At 43.4% G+C, this 16,548-nt stretch overlaps 1 protein-coding gene across 1 annotated transcript; it reads left to right on the top strand.

Annotated features, from left to right (window-relative positions):
• The first annotated feature begins 526 nt into the window (after nucleotides 1-526).
• LOC8025358 (luciferin 4-monooxygenase) lies at nucleotides 527-15,634 on the top strand. The gene is made up of 5 exons (XM_042291572.1): nucleotides 527-620; nucleotides 4,891-5,163; nucleotides 10,434-10,575; nucleotides 15,252-15,512; nucleotides 15,624-15,634. Exons 1-5 carry the CDS (start codon nucleotides 531-533, stop codon nucleotides 15,632-15,634), a joined length of 777 nt encoding a protein of 258 aa, XP_042147506.1. The 5' UTR covers nucleotides 527-530.
• The last annotated feature ends 914 nt before the right edge of the window (nucleotides 15,635-16,548 follow it).

The raw sequence follows: 16,548 nt of genomic DNA, 5'->3' as shown, positions 1-16,548 counted from the left end.
ATTTCTACAATAGCAGTTTAAAATGTTATAACTCTGAAACTGCGACTGTTATAAAAAGTTAAGAAGCTGAATCTTTTTCTACCTCTAATGAATTAAGTCATATTACAATCTTTCGACTACATTATAAAAGCATCACTCTGCACACTGTTCGTCAGAAGCAACAGTGTCTTTTATACAGTCCGAGCTCTAAATTTTAGCTCGACAAACAGAAATAATCTTTACACCTTTCATATATTTTTACACTTTGAGGGACACTTCGAAAGTAATGAGACTATTTCACGTAAGCTTTTCGTCATTTAGATGCATCATTACCTATCAAAGCCTATTTTATTTTAAAGAGGAACGCGTAAAAAATGTAGCCAAGTGTAAACAATTTCACTACATTTATCAGGCTCGCGTGAGCCAAGTGAATCAAAATACCTAGATTTTATTTTTTGCCACCCCATTGCAGGTCATCAAGAATTTTCGGTGCCGGCGATGTGTTTTTAGGTTGCGAGTCAATCACGCACGCCTTCGGATTTTTCTTCACAATGTTTGGGGTCTGCACTGGAACAACCACTGTAATGTGGAAGCCGGATGCACCCATGACGGAAGTGGCCGGGGCCATAAAAAGACACAAGGTACGCGCGCCTGTAGTTTTCTCCATAACTACTTTAAAAGGGGTTGAAGAAGAAGAAAAAAAGATTATTTTAAGCGAAAAGCGACTAATGTTTTAACTATAATGTGTCCTAAGCGGACCTACATGATGTAAAACGAGTCGGAAAAATCGGTTTCTGCACATAGGACGCTCGAACTTCAAGTGATTGAGCACTGAGCAGGTGTGTTTTTCCGTACGAAATTTCAAAACGCAGTTTTTTCCCTCTAAGAAATAAGAGCAAAAAACTTGGCGAAGTCAAATTTGGCCGCGTTTGCGGACGATCGAGTTAGCGCCACTATTTACTGGCGGCGCCATCTCCCGATAGGCGCGGTGAGCAGACAACAAAGTGCGTCGTCCGCTCACTGCGCCTATCGGGAGATGGAGCCACAAGTAAATAGGCGTCAATAACTCAATCGACTGCAATTGCGTCAAAACTTGACTCAGACAAGCCTTTTGCTTTCACTCCTTACAGGAAAGGAACTGCGCCTTCAAATTTCACGCTATAAAATTAACTTGCTCAGTACACGCGCGGTTAAAATCTGAGATTTCTATGTGGAGGCGCCGAATTTTCTGGTTCAATTTACAGCGGAAGGTCGGCTGAGAACGCAGAACCTGCTGAGTCCACACACCTTCTTTATCACTCCACAGCGAATCAGACTGAGGCATTATCCAATAAAGACGCCGATGAACGAATCACAAGACATGAAATATGGACATCAACAGCCACCCCTAACCTTCCCATGCGCACGGGCTCATAGGAAGGTTGGGGTCACGTGTCGAGCCCGATCGAAGTGAAGATGAGAAGGCAGTCAAATTTTAGAGAGAGAAGGCGTGGAAGAGGAGGAATTTTTCTTTCCCGTTTTGGACAATGGTTTGCGCTACCTTCGAGTATTTAGAGACTTTTTATTTATTTATAAATACTACATACTCCAATTTGGAGACATGGTAGGAGTGAAACACTTCAAATATACAGAAAACAACAGTCCAACAGCCGACAGTGCCTAAAAAAAATGAACAATGGGCTCTCATGTAGATACAGCTCAATGCATAAATACAAAGATCAACCACGCCAATCATATAATAGAGCAACAAGGTACACAAGAAAGAAACAAAAGAATAGGGCCTACATATCACAATCACAGCTCCTAAACATAACACACACTGAGCAGCGGAAAAATAAAATTAAAGGTAGTTGTTTAAGCGTTTAACAAATTCTGGCGAGCTGCAAGAATTAACAATTTCCTCGGGTAACTTGTTCCACTCATTCACCGTTCGCGGAAAAAATGAGTACTTAAAAGCATCTATTCTGCAGCTAAACTCGGCGAAGGCTCTGATATTTCGATTTCTGGAAGGATATCTAGGAACCCCAAGTGGTGTTATGTACAAAGTTTTATCCAGGTTTACATGACCGGAACTTAGACTGAACATAAACTTCAATCTGTCCACCTTACGTCTATGCTGCAATGTAGGCAAGCCTGCAAGGTCATAAAGGGCTGAGACTGAGTCAAGACGACCATATTTGTTAAAAATAAAACGGAGTGCTCTTTTCTGTACACTTTCAAGTAAGGAAATATTTTGTGCAGTGTAGGGATCCCATACGATTGCAGCATATTCGAGAGTAGAACGAATAAATGTCTTGTAAGCGGTCAGTTTAATATCCACACTAGCTTGTTTGAAATTTCGACGCAAGTACCACAGTTTCGACAGCGCCTTACGCACTATGTAGTTAACATGAGCATTCCAACGTAAATCGTTACTAATTAGAACTCCAAGGTACTTATAGGACGAGACTTCTGAAAGGATATGACTCTGCAATGCGTACTGATAAGTTAGGAGGTTGCGTTTGCGAGTGATGTGCATGTAGACACTTTTTATGGGGTTTAGTGACATTTGCCAGGTCGAGCACCATGCCTGAATTTTGCAAAGGCAAGTATTAAGTTGAACTTGGTCATTTACATCACGGACTTCAGTGTACAATATGGCGTCATCAGCAAACAAGCGTAATTTCACAGGGATGTTACGAGTAATGTCATTAATGAAAATCAGGAATAAGAGAGGTCCAAGGACGGACCCTTGCGGAACGCCTGATATTACCGAAGCATATGAAGATCGAGAACCGCTAACTTCAACAAACTGGGATCGTGATTCTAGGTAGCCTCGTAACCAGTTAATTATATTATCATTACTTAAGATGGACTGCAGTTTTACAAGCAACTTAATGTGAGACACCTTGTCAAATGCTTTAGATAGATCAAGAAATATTACATCAATTTGCCCGGTATGGTTAAGAGAGGCACTAAATTCATGAATCGTTTCAATAAGCTGGGTCGTGGTGGACAGACCTTTACGAAAGCCATGTTGGTTGGGACTAAAAAACCGGTTGAACTCCAAGTGGCTTATGATGTGTTTAAAGATAATGTGTTCCATAAGCTTCGAACACGAACATAAAATAGAAATTGGCCTGTAATTGCTAACTAGTTGACGAGGTCCATCTTTATGAATGGGAATGACCTTGGCTGACTTCCAGTCATGTGGCAACTTTCCTGAGGACAATGATTCTACAAAAAGTTCATGTAAAAACTTTGCACACCACTCAGCATAGCGGACAAAAAAAGCATTGGGAATGCCGTCGACCCCAGGACCCTTCTTAGTATCAAGGTTTAGAAGATAAGATAAGACGCCTTCGTACGAAATGTTAATATCTGGCAGGGGGTCAAAGCTGACGGCATCTGTCATACAGGGGGAATCACCGTTGTCAATGGTAAAAACAGTCGAGAAGTAATCATTAAAGCATTCCGCGATTACGCCGGGTTCACTGACGGTGCTATCAGATATGGAAAGAGAGTTGACAGAGTGTTTCTTCGGCGATAGGTATCTCCAAAATTTTGCTGGTGATGACTTGAGGAAGTTGTGCAAAGTAACGCTGAAAAATTTATCTTTTGCGTTTGATATCATGAATTTCAGTCTGTCATTCAAGTCTGCAACAGGCGCCGACTTCTTTTTTAATCGTTTAATTTGTCTAGTCAAGTGCAAGATTTCGCGGTCAATCCACGGGTTACGTTAGTTGAAACATGTGGGAAACCAGGCTTTGCTTAATATTTCACTGAAACAAAAGTAGCAGATACTTTCCAGAAAAAATTTCGAATAAAATGCGGACAACTTAGGTGAAATAAGACTTCATATCTTCGTTTACACCCAACATGGTCGTAAAAGAAAAATAAAGTTCTGACTCCTCACGGAGCGTTAAAATATATGTTCTTTACATGCTTGATGACGACACTTCAATGTTCATTTGAGATAAGTCATTTGTAATTTCATAACAACCTACACAATTCGAAGGAAAAAAAAACGTATATTTTTTTCTTCCGGCAGTTTAATATTTTAAGAGCTGCTGTAAACGTAAAATGTCGGTGGTTGTCTGCAGAGGACGCTCAGAACTAGCTTCCATTTATCTCATACGAAGAACACAGATGTTCATTAGGAGGAATGCAGGATTTTGCGCGTTGAACGTGCATCCCACCCAACCAGGACGGTTGTTCTTGGCAGACGATAAGTAGAAGCCACACTCCGTGTCATTAGTTGCGTGCAGTACGGGCAAAGTCAACGCCAAGCGAGGGAAGAAAGGGAAAACGCTAGGAAGGCCGGGGAGGAGGAGGAGAAAAACCTCCTCTCTAACGTGCCTAGTGCTCTCTATTCAACACCAATTACTCCTCTCGCCCTCCATTTCCCTCCTTTCCTGTCCCGCAGTCTCAGTGCTCCACCCTTTCTCTCTTCGCCTGGCGTTGCCTTCGCCTGCACTGCACACAGCTAGTGACACGAAGCATACAGTTAGTGAACAAAACCTGCGGCTTCCTCTATTCGCGCACGTCGCAATAAAGCGACATTGTCTTGGCTCTAGCCACGAAGCATGACAGTAGGGAGGTCAAGTAAGATCGTTCCGATGACTCTAATGGCGCCACCCAATATTCTGCCGGCACTTTTCTGCGTGCACATTATCACTATAGGGTATTATCGTTATCAGAGTTATCGGAACGACATGTAGTTAACCGACGGATCGAAGACTGGAGGGTGGGGATCACTCAACGCGCTCCTCGCTCCGTGATTGGTTCTTCGAGGTTCCAACCGGATAATGCCTCTCTCTGTTTGGCCGCGTAGCGGTAATGCGCTTCTTAAGTTTTCGATGACAACGCAGAAGCTGTATACTTCTTTTTTAATAACGTGCATATACTGATGATTTTTGCCGGCGTTTTCAGATCACAGCTGTTGTCTGTTTTCCCGTCATGCTACACAAACTCTCCGAGCACGTTGAACTCACAGGCGTTACCTTGGATACGGTGAAAAAGATCTTATTCACCGGAGGCTGCATTCCGACCACACTGGGCAGGAAGATCCGTTCCCAGTTCTCCCTCGAATGCTTCCGGAACTTGTACGGCCTCTCGGAAGCGCTCAGTCCCGCCTGCATGCCGTCTTGGGACGAGACCGACTGCAACAACATCGGCTTCCCATCGGGCTTGGTGCAGCTGAAGGTGAGCTCGTAGAAGAGCCGTAAACGTGTATGCGCGGCGGGCGTGTATACGGGGTGTCCCATTTGACGTGCACGGAGCTTTAGAAGAAAAGAAGTGCTCTCCAGGAACGAAACCAACTGTATGCCCGTCTGGTGTGCTGGCTTCACTGAACGAAAGAATATAATCCCGCTTTTACAAGAAAGCTGGCATGTTACGCACGCGTTCAGGGTAACATTAACGCCAGAGGGCAGATTTTAATTTAGAAACGAATCCGAAACTAACTTCTATTTTGGAGTTAATAAGGCGTTCTCGTAGGTCGTTTTCGCCGTCCCGCAACTTTCTCCTTAAATTGCTACAAGATCCAGGACTCCGCGGCAAAGCTAGCGCCACGCATGCGCAGTGGCGGCGTCTTTGTTCCGAAGAGCGTAGCGGAGGTGGGAAAACGGACTACGAAAACTCCTTAATGTCTCCGTATGGACGGTAATTTCGGTTTCACTTCTAACTCATAATGTGTCTCACAACGTTATAATTGAGCTAAGAAAGTTTTAGCGCAGCATTAATTTTTTTGACGTACGTGTCAAATCCACACACTTAAAATATTTTTTATATAGTTCCACGCTAGAGGGGTGTAACTGTATATGACATCCTGTGTTTTTGGATAGCTTGAAAACGATGTCAGAGTTTTTCATATGCTAAGAGATGAGACCTTCCTCTAAAACTATGTTGGTTACATTGCCTGTTTTTGTGATTGTGGCGTCTTTTGGGAGCCTGCGTTATCGCAATTTGAATTAATAAAAAGACGAAAGACGTTTACAAATCCCTGTAATGCGAAATTAGAGCGCAGCTCTCGAGGAGGAGGAGGGGGGGAGAACACGGAGGGGAGGGTCATTTCCCTACTCCTTCTCCGTACACTCTCCTCCATTTCTCGAAGAAGAAGCGTGACGTTACACAAGATTGGTGGGTTGGGCGATGTAACAGGGACAGACAGTGGCGAACCAACTTGGTTTTGAGTGGGGGGGGGGGGGGGGCAAACCAGACCCCCCCCCCCCCCCCCCCCCCTGGGGTCGCATATTTTTACTAGTGATGGGCCGAACTTTTGCCGAATTGCAAATTCGGCGCAACTTTTGCCGAACTTTTCTAAAGATTTGGCAATGATTCGGCAAAAATACACTGTTAATAGATTTAATATTGATATTTATTTTTTTCTTAACATAAATAGAGCATGTAGTGCCTATTGACACATTTATGACTAAATAAGGTGATCTTCTACAAGATAATTGTATCGATGTCGTTTTTGTATGTTTACTGGCAATTTTAGTCTTTGCTTGCAGAAAATGGCTTGACAACGAGGTTGGGTAGCCGGCGCAGTCACGAATCACGCTACGAGAGTTTTGATTTTGAGGCTTCATCAGCGCACGCATGCAAGCGTGTTTACATTGTTAGAATGAAGACAATCGCTGCGTTCTTACTTTCTCTGGGAGTCACCGTTTCATGCGCGAAAACGAATGCAACGGTTACTAAGCCTTCGCCAGAAGAGATAACAATATTGTAAATATGCATGTTTTTCGATTTGGAGTCACTTGATCGTCAGCTTTGCATGAAAGTGTGCGTTCCATATTCGCAACGTGCCGTTTTTAACCTTTAAAATTCCGGTTTCTGGTGTTAGGACACACACGGACGTTTAGGAAGATGGGGAGAGTTAGGAATGTCGGATGTGCAACGTCAAGGGCATGACAGTTCTGTGTTTAGTTTTATGCAGATACATGAAAATCGCGAAATAACGCGAACTAAAAAGCAATTTTATTCTGTTTTGGCACAAACTACTTGTGAGCCGAAAACAGGATTGTTATAATGTTAATAATAATAATAAAATTAATAATAATAATACTAATTTTATTTGCACATACTGGAAGGTGCCCATGTGGTGTGCGGGGCTAGACAGATAGGTGCAAACCCTTACGCACAGCGCCTGCCAGCCAGACTTGTACGTAGTTCAACTACTTTACTCAAGTTACAGTAGTTTAACTACTTTTCTGGGTAGTTTAGTAACGTTTAATTACAATTCTAATTTGGTAATTAGTAGTTTAACCCCTTTTCTGAGTGGCTGTTTTGCCTATCAACAGAGATAAGATGTTAGAAGTTCAGCTGATATTTGCAGAGGGGGAAGCATGGTGGCGTAGAAAGGGGGGGGGGGGGGGAGGGGGGAGGAAAAAAGCAATTTGGATAGTCCAAAATTCCCCAAAATTTTAACCAACCCCCCACTGCAAAAGACACTGCTATAGGACGCGAAGAACGAACATACACGATGTAAGAGAGGCCGAGTAACTGGGATTACCGCCGAAAACTAGCGTTTCTTTGTATACCGAAGCTTAAGGAGACTTGACGCATTTGAAAAAAGGGCTTGTCCCCGTTTTTCCTCAATGTAGAAATTCTTGCCCACTACAGGAGGTATACACACTACATCCTCACTCAAAGGAGGTAACAAAGCGCAGCGCCCGCCCTGAAGTTGATCTGCTGGTCCTCTATAGTTTGTGCTGTCTTTCGAGACGTCATTTTCTCTGAGTGAAGAAATGGCGGCTACAATACCCATACCAATAAGTGCCTTGTAAGTTGATTGTGTTAAATGGTTCGTCAGCGAAAATAAAGCAATTACTCTATGGCGTATTGATTAACGCAATTTCCAAGAAAAAGAAAAAACTGATGCACCTCCGATTTCCCCTGAAGCTATGCACACCGGCATGTTAAAGAAAAAAAATAAATAAACGCTGTATAGGGATTGAGAGGGCATTCTGAAAGAGTGAGTTAAAAAGTACTTCTACTTTACTTTGGAAGTACATTGTATTTATAGTACTTCACTTCAAGTACATTGAACCCAAAGTACTTACTACTTTACTTGAAGTACATAATCTCTCATTAAGTTTGTACTTCCAAGTAGTGTTTAGACGTACATTAAACAAACACTGTAAGCAATCAAACGCTGTCTGCCAAATTAAGCTCAGGCAGTGCTAAACCTCAAAGGTGAAATGATATATCCGCAGTACATCCTTGACCAAAAAGAAGTACACAACAATTAGGCATGCAGAAGCAGAACCAGCTATTAAAGCATTTATGTGAAAACACAAGCTGCTTTATATTCGGCTAGCAGAATTTCGCTAACGCATCAAAACCTATGTAAGTACTTCCTTGTTAGCATAGAAAAAAATAAAAGCAACTTCAAAAGTAATTTGCTCCCTTTTTACGGTAATTAGTAATTTACTTAATTACTTTCCATTTCAGTAATTTCTACTCTACTCAAATTACTTTTGAGGCTAATACTCGGTAACTTAACTTAATTACTTTTTTTGAGTAGCTTGTGCATGTCTGCTGCCAGCCCGCCACCACATATAAAAAAACACAAATAAATGTGCAGAACATACACACTACAGAAAGTACGTAAAAAGGAAAGAAAGGAAGGGAGAAAACATGTATAAAATTATGACGAGGATGCCAGCTGCATCCCATACATTCTGGCAAGCTCTCATGAATCTGCACCGTTTGACGGCAGTGGGCTCCGCAAACTCAGCGTAATATGAGGCAGTTGTCAGTCAATGTTTCAACTACCTCGTTGCATCAATGGAAAGGTCCAATGAAAATCACGTTATCCAGAATGCACCGCATCATTTGGCACTTGCGCAGTGGACTGCGTAAATAACTGGTCGATCTTCTCTTCTTGAGGCAGAAAATATTGAAGAGAACCACACTCGCAAAAACTCACAAACGCAAAGTTACCACGTCGCCTACTCCACACCTCGCCGTAACCACTGGTTGTAGTAAACTGTACGATGGTAACCGCGCGACTGCGCGGAGTCCATTTGCGATCCATGACCCCATCGCCTTCGTGCGCATGCGCAGACATTTGCCAAATTTCTGCCGAATCTTTGCCGAACTTTCTTTCAAAATTTCGGCATGTGCGAAACTTTGCCGAATCTGAAGTTCGACAGATTCGGTCCATCACTAACTTTTAGGGCTTGTGTGTGTGTAGGTGTTGTAAAATAGGGAAAGGGGGGAGAGGAGAGGGCCAGTTGCGTATGCGCACCGGGCTCTTTGGTCACTGTCTCCTTTTACGGCGCAGGCGATAGACCACCTAGCAACGACGCTCCCGCCGGATTGGCTGCTCGCCAACGCGCGGCAACCTAGATTTCGGATTCGGACGGCGCGTGTATCACTCGAAGCGCGCTAACCCACGCCCGCGCGTGCGTCCAAGCCGCTTCGCGGCGACAGTGTGCGACTGCTAATTACAAAACTATTCACCCACTTAACCCCCCCCCCCCCCCCCCCCCCGTACACACCGCTTTGCGGCGTCCTGTCGGCAACCTAAGCCCTGCTGTCCCCCATGCACTTCCGTAAATACAGTCCCCTATGATTTAGTTGAGCGATGTTTCGTCAACAACATTCGTTTTTTTCAGTGTTAATCGTAAAAAAAAAAAAAAATGTCGTAAATATCGTTAAATGCCTCAACAAAACAAAATGCTCGAGGAAAAAAAAAAAAAAAGAACTAAGCCAACATCATGGATAGAACCCGGGCCTGATACGTATGAGGTAGACATCGTACCACTAAGTTATACTGCCGCTTCGGAAACTCGCATTGTATCCGCTGCCTATGTTGACGGCGGCAGCGCCTATCTCCACGAACCAGCCAATCCGGCGTGAGCGCCGTTGCTAGGGTATGCATCGCCTGCGCGTTAAAAATATCCCGGCGTGGGTCGTGGGGCGGTGCCCTTGGTATTCCTTGGGCGCCGCCGGCCAGTGTTTGCCCTCCCAGTGGCGGCCGTTTCAGGGGGGGGGGGGGGGGGGGGGCAAAACACATACCTTGCCACCCCCACTCTGAGAACAGGGGGGGGGGGGGGGGGTCAAGCGCCCCCCTTGCCCCGCCTCCCCCGGTTGGTACGCCCATGGGGACAGAATTAAAAGGAAACTTTAAAGGGGTGCATATGTAGCAAAGCTAACACCTCCTATAGAGAAGAAAGCCTAAATCCTTTCCTGCATCACTAATGAAGGTTATCCCAGGCCGCATTTTGGCCAACAGTGTCGCGTCAGCGTTCGGCAGGAATTCGTGTCCAAATAGTGAGAACAGGACTCCTAGCCTTACGCTGGCGCCGTATAGTCGTGTCACAATCTCTGGCCTACGGTGGTCTTCGTTAGTGAGGCCGGAAAGCACTTAGGCTTTCTTACTGAGGAGGTGTCGGCTAGGCTAAGTTGCGCGAGCTACCGCCCAATACAACACGGTTCGCCACTGACATTCATCCACGCAGGTTGTGGACGTGGAAACCGGTCTGCCAGTTGGTCCGTACAGGACAGGAGAGTTGCACATCAAGGCTCCGACCGTCACTCGCGGCTACAGCCGTAAAACAGGAACCGTTAGCGCAGTCGACGAAGGTGGCTGGTTGGCATCTGGTGAGGACATCGGTTTGAAAAGGTTCCCTATTCGAGCCGAGAGACCGGCAAATAGTGCCACTGTTGTCGCATGTGGGCAGTTGAACACGCACAGGAAAACAACTGATCAATAGCCCCTCCCAAAATTCAGTGCTATCTGGTAGCTGAAATGGCGGTTTAACTTCTGCCATACTGATGGCGGCAATGAACCTGTAGACTGCTGTATTTCGTTGGGCACCGTCACTTTCGCAAGTAAACGGCCAACAAGAATGTGCTCTTCATTCCACAATTCTTTCTCGATCATCTCTTTCAGTGTCGATGGCCACAAACATGCGACCAGTCAGAACGAAGCGCCAACCCAGATAGGCGCCTTGATAAAGTTATATATATCAACTTCAAGGGGCTTTAAGTTGATGTTGTGCTACTAACAAATTAACTGGGCCCCAGTTATAAAAATGAACCCTCACGCAGCTCTTGCATTCAATTTCTGCTTGGAACGTGCTAACGTCTCGAGTGTATAGGCCTCGAATCCTGAGCTTAGGAGTATCTTCAACTTGTTCTTTCAACAGTAAACCGAAGGCCGCCATCATTTCGGCGTATATGCCATTTTTCAGATGATGATGATTGTGATAAAAGTGGCCAGACTGAATTTCGGAAAGGGTCTATTGCTGAATTTCCCAAGCACCAACATGAATGCCGGGAACGTAGATATATGCGCCGCGCGTGCTGGAATCTGCAGCATTAACTGTTCAAAAGTGAAAATGTAAAACAAATGGCACTTCTCACTTTCGCCCTTCCACGCCTTATTTTGATTCTTTACTTTGAATATTTTACATTCATAAGTCGGATGCTCGCAGCGCGTGTATCTACGATCCCAGCATACAGCTTGGTGCTTGGGTTATTCAGCGAAAGGTCTACTAAGGTGAATTGTTCTGTATACAGGGCTTACAATTGCCACTTTGCAACTGAGCGGTAGAAAACGCGACGCGAGCTGGTGAAAAAACAAACAAAAAAATTTGAATAATGAAAACTGTTTTTTTTTTTTAATTTGAAGTTCTAGTAACTGTGCTGCATATGTGAAAATAACAAAAATAATGTTTTTTTGTGGTATTATCTTTCTTAGTTTTATGAATATCCTGGAAACAACATTATACAATATTAATACGTGAATTTGCAAACACGACAGGCGGTTTTGAAAGAACCGAGCACAATCCATGCGGCCGGAGTTAGGAACACTTGGTGCACGAATCCCCAATTTTAAGGGTTTAAAAACACATATAGTAGTTTTACACAAAAAAAAAAAATCCGACGCACGAACATTTCTCGAGTTTTTATGTCCGTGAGAAAAAGGCAGCCAAAATTGAAGTTGTGAAAGAAATTTTTGGAGAGTTACTTAAAACAATGCCTCGCAAAAAATTTTCTGTTAAACTTGTAAGGACCTGTAATATCTATGAATTGAGAAAGCCTTTTATTCAACTTTTTTTTTTGTTAATAAAAACAGCTCTTCAAACTTGATAAATACAAAATACGTACTTATGCGGAATGTTTATTTACACGTTTTAACGACGTGTGCCACCGAAAGCGCCGCTGTTGTAGAAGTTTTTCGCGACTGGTCCAACCATGGTCTTGTATACTGGTAATGCCTGCCCAATCGCCGGCCTACGGCGAGGCAATTTCTGCCAATTATGGCATTGTGTCCGCCATCCACATATTTTGCAATATGCTGACGCCATCAAAATGGTGTCATCCATCTATGACTGTGAAATGATCCTCGAGCATGTTAATGCTGTGCACCATTGGTGTTGCAGCAATCTGTTAACACTAAATTCTTAGAAAACTGTAGTAATGTCCTGTTCTAAGAAATTGGAAATCATAAGTTTCTGTTACTATCTTGAGAACCTACCTCTGCGGGTTGAATGCACAGTAGATTTAGGAGCATATATTGATTCATCATTGTCCATTTGAAGAACATCTTTCCAGCATCACGCTAGGTGTTATTTCGAGAATAACGCGTGAATTTCCTTCGTCAGCTTGTATATTCATTTTCTATTTTTCATTAGTACGTAGCAAGCTTGAATTTAGTTCGGGCGTTTGGAATTGTATTGGTATGGGCAAACCAGGCAAAAATCGAAAGCGTACAGAGACGTTTCTTTCGTATTATTTATGATCGATACATTGGTCGCAGTGTTTATTATGAGTATAACAGGCTTTTACGACGATGAGGCTGTACTAAACTAAGCTCCAGAAGACTTGAGCGCGATCTAGTATTTTCGTATAAATGCGCTTATTGTCGAATTGACTGTTCAACTCTCACATCAGCTATTAATATATATGTACCGCGAGTGCTTTTGAGGGTAAATCCCACTTCCTCAGTTTAAAAAAAATCAGCCTTTCCAGGCCCATAAACCGCATCCAACATTTTTAAAAGAGGTTCAATACAACCAGCATCGACATTTTCAACTCACGTGGACAAGCGTTTCGGCGTCCAGTGACTGATATTTAACTGTTACCCAGTTCCTGCTCCCCCATAATAGATATAATTTGTTGCAGGTGCCGTAGATCTCTTGTGCGTGCTATTTTTGACTATGGGCATAATTACTCAGGCTACTCGCTGTTCATGAGCACGGAAAATAAACAAACGTATGAATGAATGAATGAATGAATGGCGATGCGGAGGCAAATCTTAGCCGTGACATCACGAAAGGAAACCATAAAAGGGCGACACTGAAGAATCTCGGCGCTAATAGAGACTGAAATATGACCTAAGAAGCTTATTTAAGCAGAGGTATGTAAATAAAAACACAAACATCTATTGGGTATATTTCAGCTGCTACATGTCTGAGACATTTTTAAACAAAATCCTACAATATTCGCTACTCCACAGGAGGCGACGCCACCCAGCGGAAAAGACTCCAAGTAAAGAAACTACCGCCTATCCGAGTGAGAGGTGGAAACAAGCTCAGCATGGCGGCAAAAATATGAAATGAAAAAAAAAAAAAACCGGGGAAAGAAACGGCAGAAAAGTTATTCATTCGAGTCTCCATTATGGAGTTATGCAGATGCAACATTTAGAGCTGGAATCTGGTCTGGAGGTTACGATTCCGGGATGCATTTACGATTAAACACGTCTTAAAAAAGAAAAAAAAAAAACTATTTGATATTTGGTTTAGACTTGGTTGCATTGAGCAAGCGACCGAATAATTTCATAGTTAAATCTTACCTGGAAACCACTACAGTTTTTCCAATGAAAATTGTCATTTGCCGAACTCAAGTATAGGAAAGGACCTGACAAAAACTCGAGCCCCGACTAGGTCGCCCCTAGCACTAAACAGATCATAGGTCCTCTTTGGCGGCTGCACTCAGATGAGGTTCGATTAAGTTTTGCGCATCGGAAAAAGCTTGCGGAATTTGTAAGAACCTTAAATCCCGTCGTAATAATGACGGGCACAATAGGCCCACGCAATTGGTCACAATCGCTTCCCGACGAGTAGGCGGCGACAACCGCCAGGTGGCAGCGAAAGATTAGAGAGCCTGTATTACAGAGAATGTCCAACTGCCCGAACAGGGTCACGTGGTTTACGGGCCGCGCTTGCAACGCGAGCTACAGGTGACGAACGCGTTAGTCGTCCGACAGCGCGCTTATTCACCTTTCCGCCTTCTTTCCTCCTAGCCAGATGATAAAGCAGCGCATGCGCACTTGAGACCAATCTCCGATGGAGGCGTCCGCCATTAAGCTGCAAACGCTCCCCATGGTTTGAGTTGCACGCTCTCTTCAATCCAGGCTCTCCGAGAACAAGAGGCGACATAGGCGACGCCGTTGGCGTGCTCCTTTCGTACGAGGATATGCTCATTGGATGTCCGACAAGAAACGAAAACAAACGCATAGTCTCGAAACATTATTGCAACTTCTAAAGTATTCGGATAAAAAATTCTAGAGTTCCTTCAGATTTTCCCAAACCGGGGCATTATAAAACACCTCAACAGTACATTTGAGGATTTTCAAGATAATGGAAGCTATTTTTAATTGTTACATACATTTACTGGTGGCAGCATTGTCGACACGTTTAGGTAAGTATAGTCGCGCACAATATGAAAAAGCCCAGCCGAGGGCGTCCCTACAAATCCCTCCGGTGCTATCTAACGGGAGAAAGCTTAGTTAACATCGAGGCTATTGTGTGAACGAGAGGAATTTCAGCGACTCTGAAATGCCTCTCGTTCAAAGTTGACCCATGAAAGTATTTTGTTTATGTAGTACACATTTCCAACACGCGTGACTGCACACGTCAAGCGAAAAACAAGACAAAAAAATCTTGCAGGTATGTTTGCTTAGTGCATTATTTTGCCGAAATAACTGGTTTGCGAATATCCTGAACGTTTATATGAAAATGTGTTTGACTAGCTACTGCAGTGTAGAGTCAGCCTAAGCTTGCTACATTTTCATTGTTCTGTCAAACGTGTATTCTTAGCAGACAGCACTGTTGCTTCAAATCCGACAAAAATTAACATAGTTCTTTAGTAAATTAATTTAAGCTACTATTTTAGCTTGAAATATGTTCGTTTGGGCGGGAAATTGTGAAATGTATGTTTATTATTTCGCCGAGAACTTGTAACAAATCTTAGCAAGCGTGATAGTGAAATTTTTTTTTTTTTTTGCATTCGATTAAATTGATAGTAGTTGTACTCTGCTCTCTTGATAGGCGATCTTGTTTACTACAACGAGGATGGCCGTTTTTATTATTACGAACGGATGAAGAGCCTGATAAAGTGCCTGGATTACGAAGTGTCCCCTTCCGAGTTGGAGGAGATTCTGCTGAGTAATCCTTTTGTTGCCGAGGCCGTGGTCGTCGGTGTCCTTCATCCGGAGTTTGGCGAAGTGGCGAAAGCCTTTGTCGCTCTCAAGGATTCAGCGCGTCCAGGCATGAGTCCTACAAGCGAGGAACTTCAAGAGTTCGTAGCAGGTGAGTTAGTTCCCATCACAACAAACTCAGCTGAAACTAACTTTTTAGAAATCCGCCATAGGTTGATCAGACTTATTTGCTGAATAATAACTAAATTGTTTAAACAATAAGTTGAGGCTTAGTGGTTGCCTGTCCCTTCTCGAGCCGTTCTCGGGGTTTTAGTCAATAACGCTAAACAATCACCAGCTCGTTTGCGCCCTAACCATTTGTCTACATGATCACGGTTCTTAGAATATTTTCGTTGAAGATCGCACAAACGAAAGTCAATCTACACAGCAATTACAATATGACGCAAAAACGTTTAGCTACAATTTTACCCAGCTTTTTCACCTGAATGTTGTAGAGATGAGTGCGTTCTTAGAATTGTCGGGTGTTGATAAATGTATTCTTCGAGTGTCTATGCGTGCGTCGCTAGAAAGTGGGAGTTGTCATGGCTTACGTAATGCCTGCGGTTCCCTGGAGCCCATTTTGGTTAAGCCTTTTGTTTATTTTAAAATCCCGGGAGGAACATAGAGCTCAAACTTCTGTTTAATTTAAAATGTTTCTGCCCCTGGAGTTCGACTGGAACGATATAATTGATAGCTGTTTTCCTGCCTGTCGTAAAATTCGAGGTGATAAAGATACATAACTTAGACCGAAAAAGTTAAAATCGCAACTCACTTGGTGGGCGTTTTTTTTTTCAGCGGTATAACACATTTTAATTTTGTTTCGTGGTATATTAAGCATAATGTCTTATGAACTTACGGAGCCACTTTCTTACACGTTTAAATATTGTTTGAAAGTGGGTCCTCTGGGAACCCATTTGGTCACTACTTCCACTTTAATAGATCCAGGGCAACAAGAAACCAACATTCCGAAACATTTACATAGGTCATGGGCAGCGCAGACTGTTACATATCCTGTTTTTCACGTACTGTTCAGGAAGGGAACTCGCTCCCCAGAACAGTTTCCTCTTCCTGATGCGTGTCCTCGCTTTTGTACTTATTGAGACAGTTTCCGGGATGTTGATATTTAAGGTATAAAAAATGCATGTTGT

Source organism: Ixodes scapularis, unplaced genomic scaffold (assembly GCF_016920785.2).
Source record: "Ixodes scapularis isolate PalLabHiFi unplaced genomic scaffold, ASM1692078v2 PGA_scaffold2__306_contigs__length_199485367, whole genome shotgun sequence".
Lineage (NCBI taxonomy): Eukaryota > Metazoa > Arthropoda > Arachnida > Ixodida > Ixodidae > Ixodes > Ixodes scapularis.
The sequence above is the reverse complement of the archived record's forward strand: the minus strand, read 5'-3'. Positions and strand labels throughout refer to the sequence as shown.

Bases quoted from the DNA above. Each gene is read 5' to 3' on its own strand.
- LOC8025358 (XM_042291572.1), top strand. From the start codon at position 531: ATGTTTGGGGTCTGCACTGGAACAACCACTGTAATGTGGAAGCCGGAT. The intron at 621-4,890 runs GTACGCGCGCCT...CGGCGTTTTCAG, and splicing joins GGGCCATAAAAAGACACAAG to ATCACAGCTGTTGTCTGTTT. The intron at 5,164-10,433 runs GTGAGCTCGTAG...TCATCCACGCAG, and splicing joins CGGGCTTGGTGCAGCTGAAG to GTTGTGGACGTGGAAACCGG.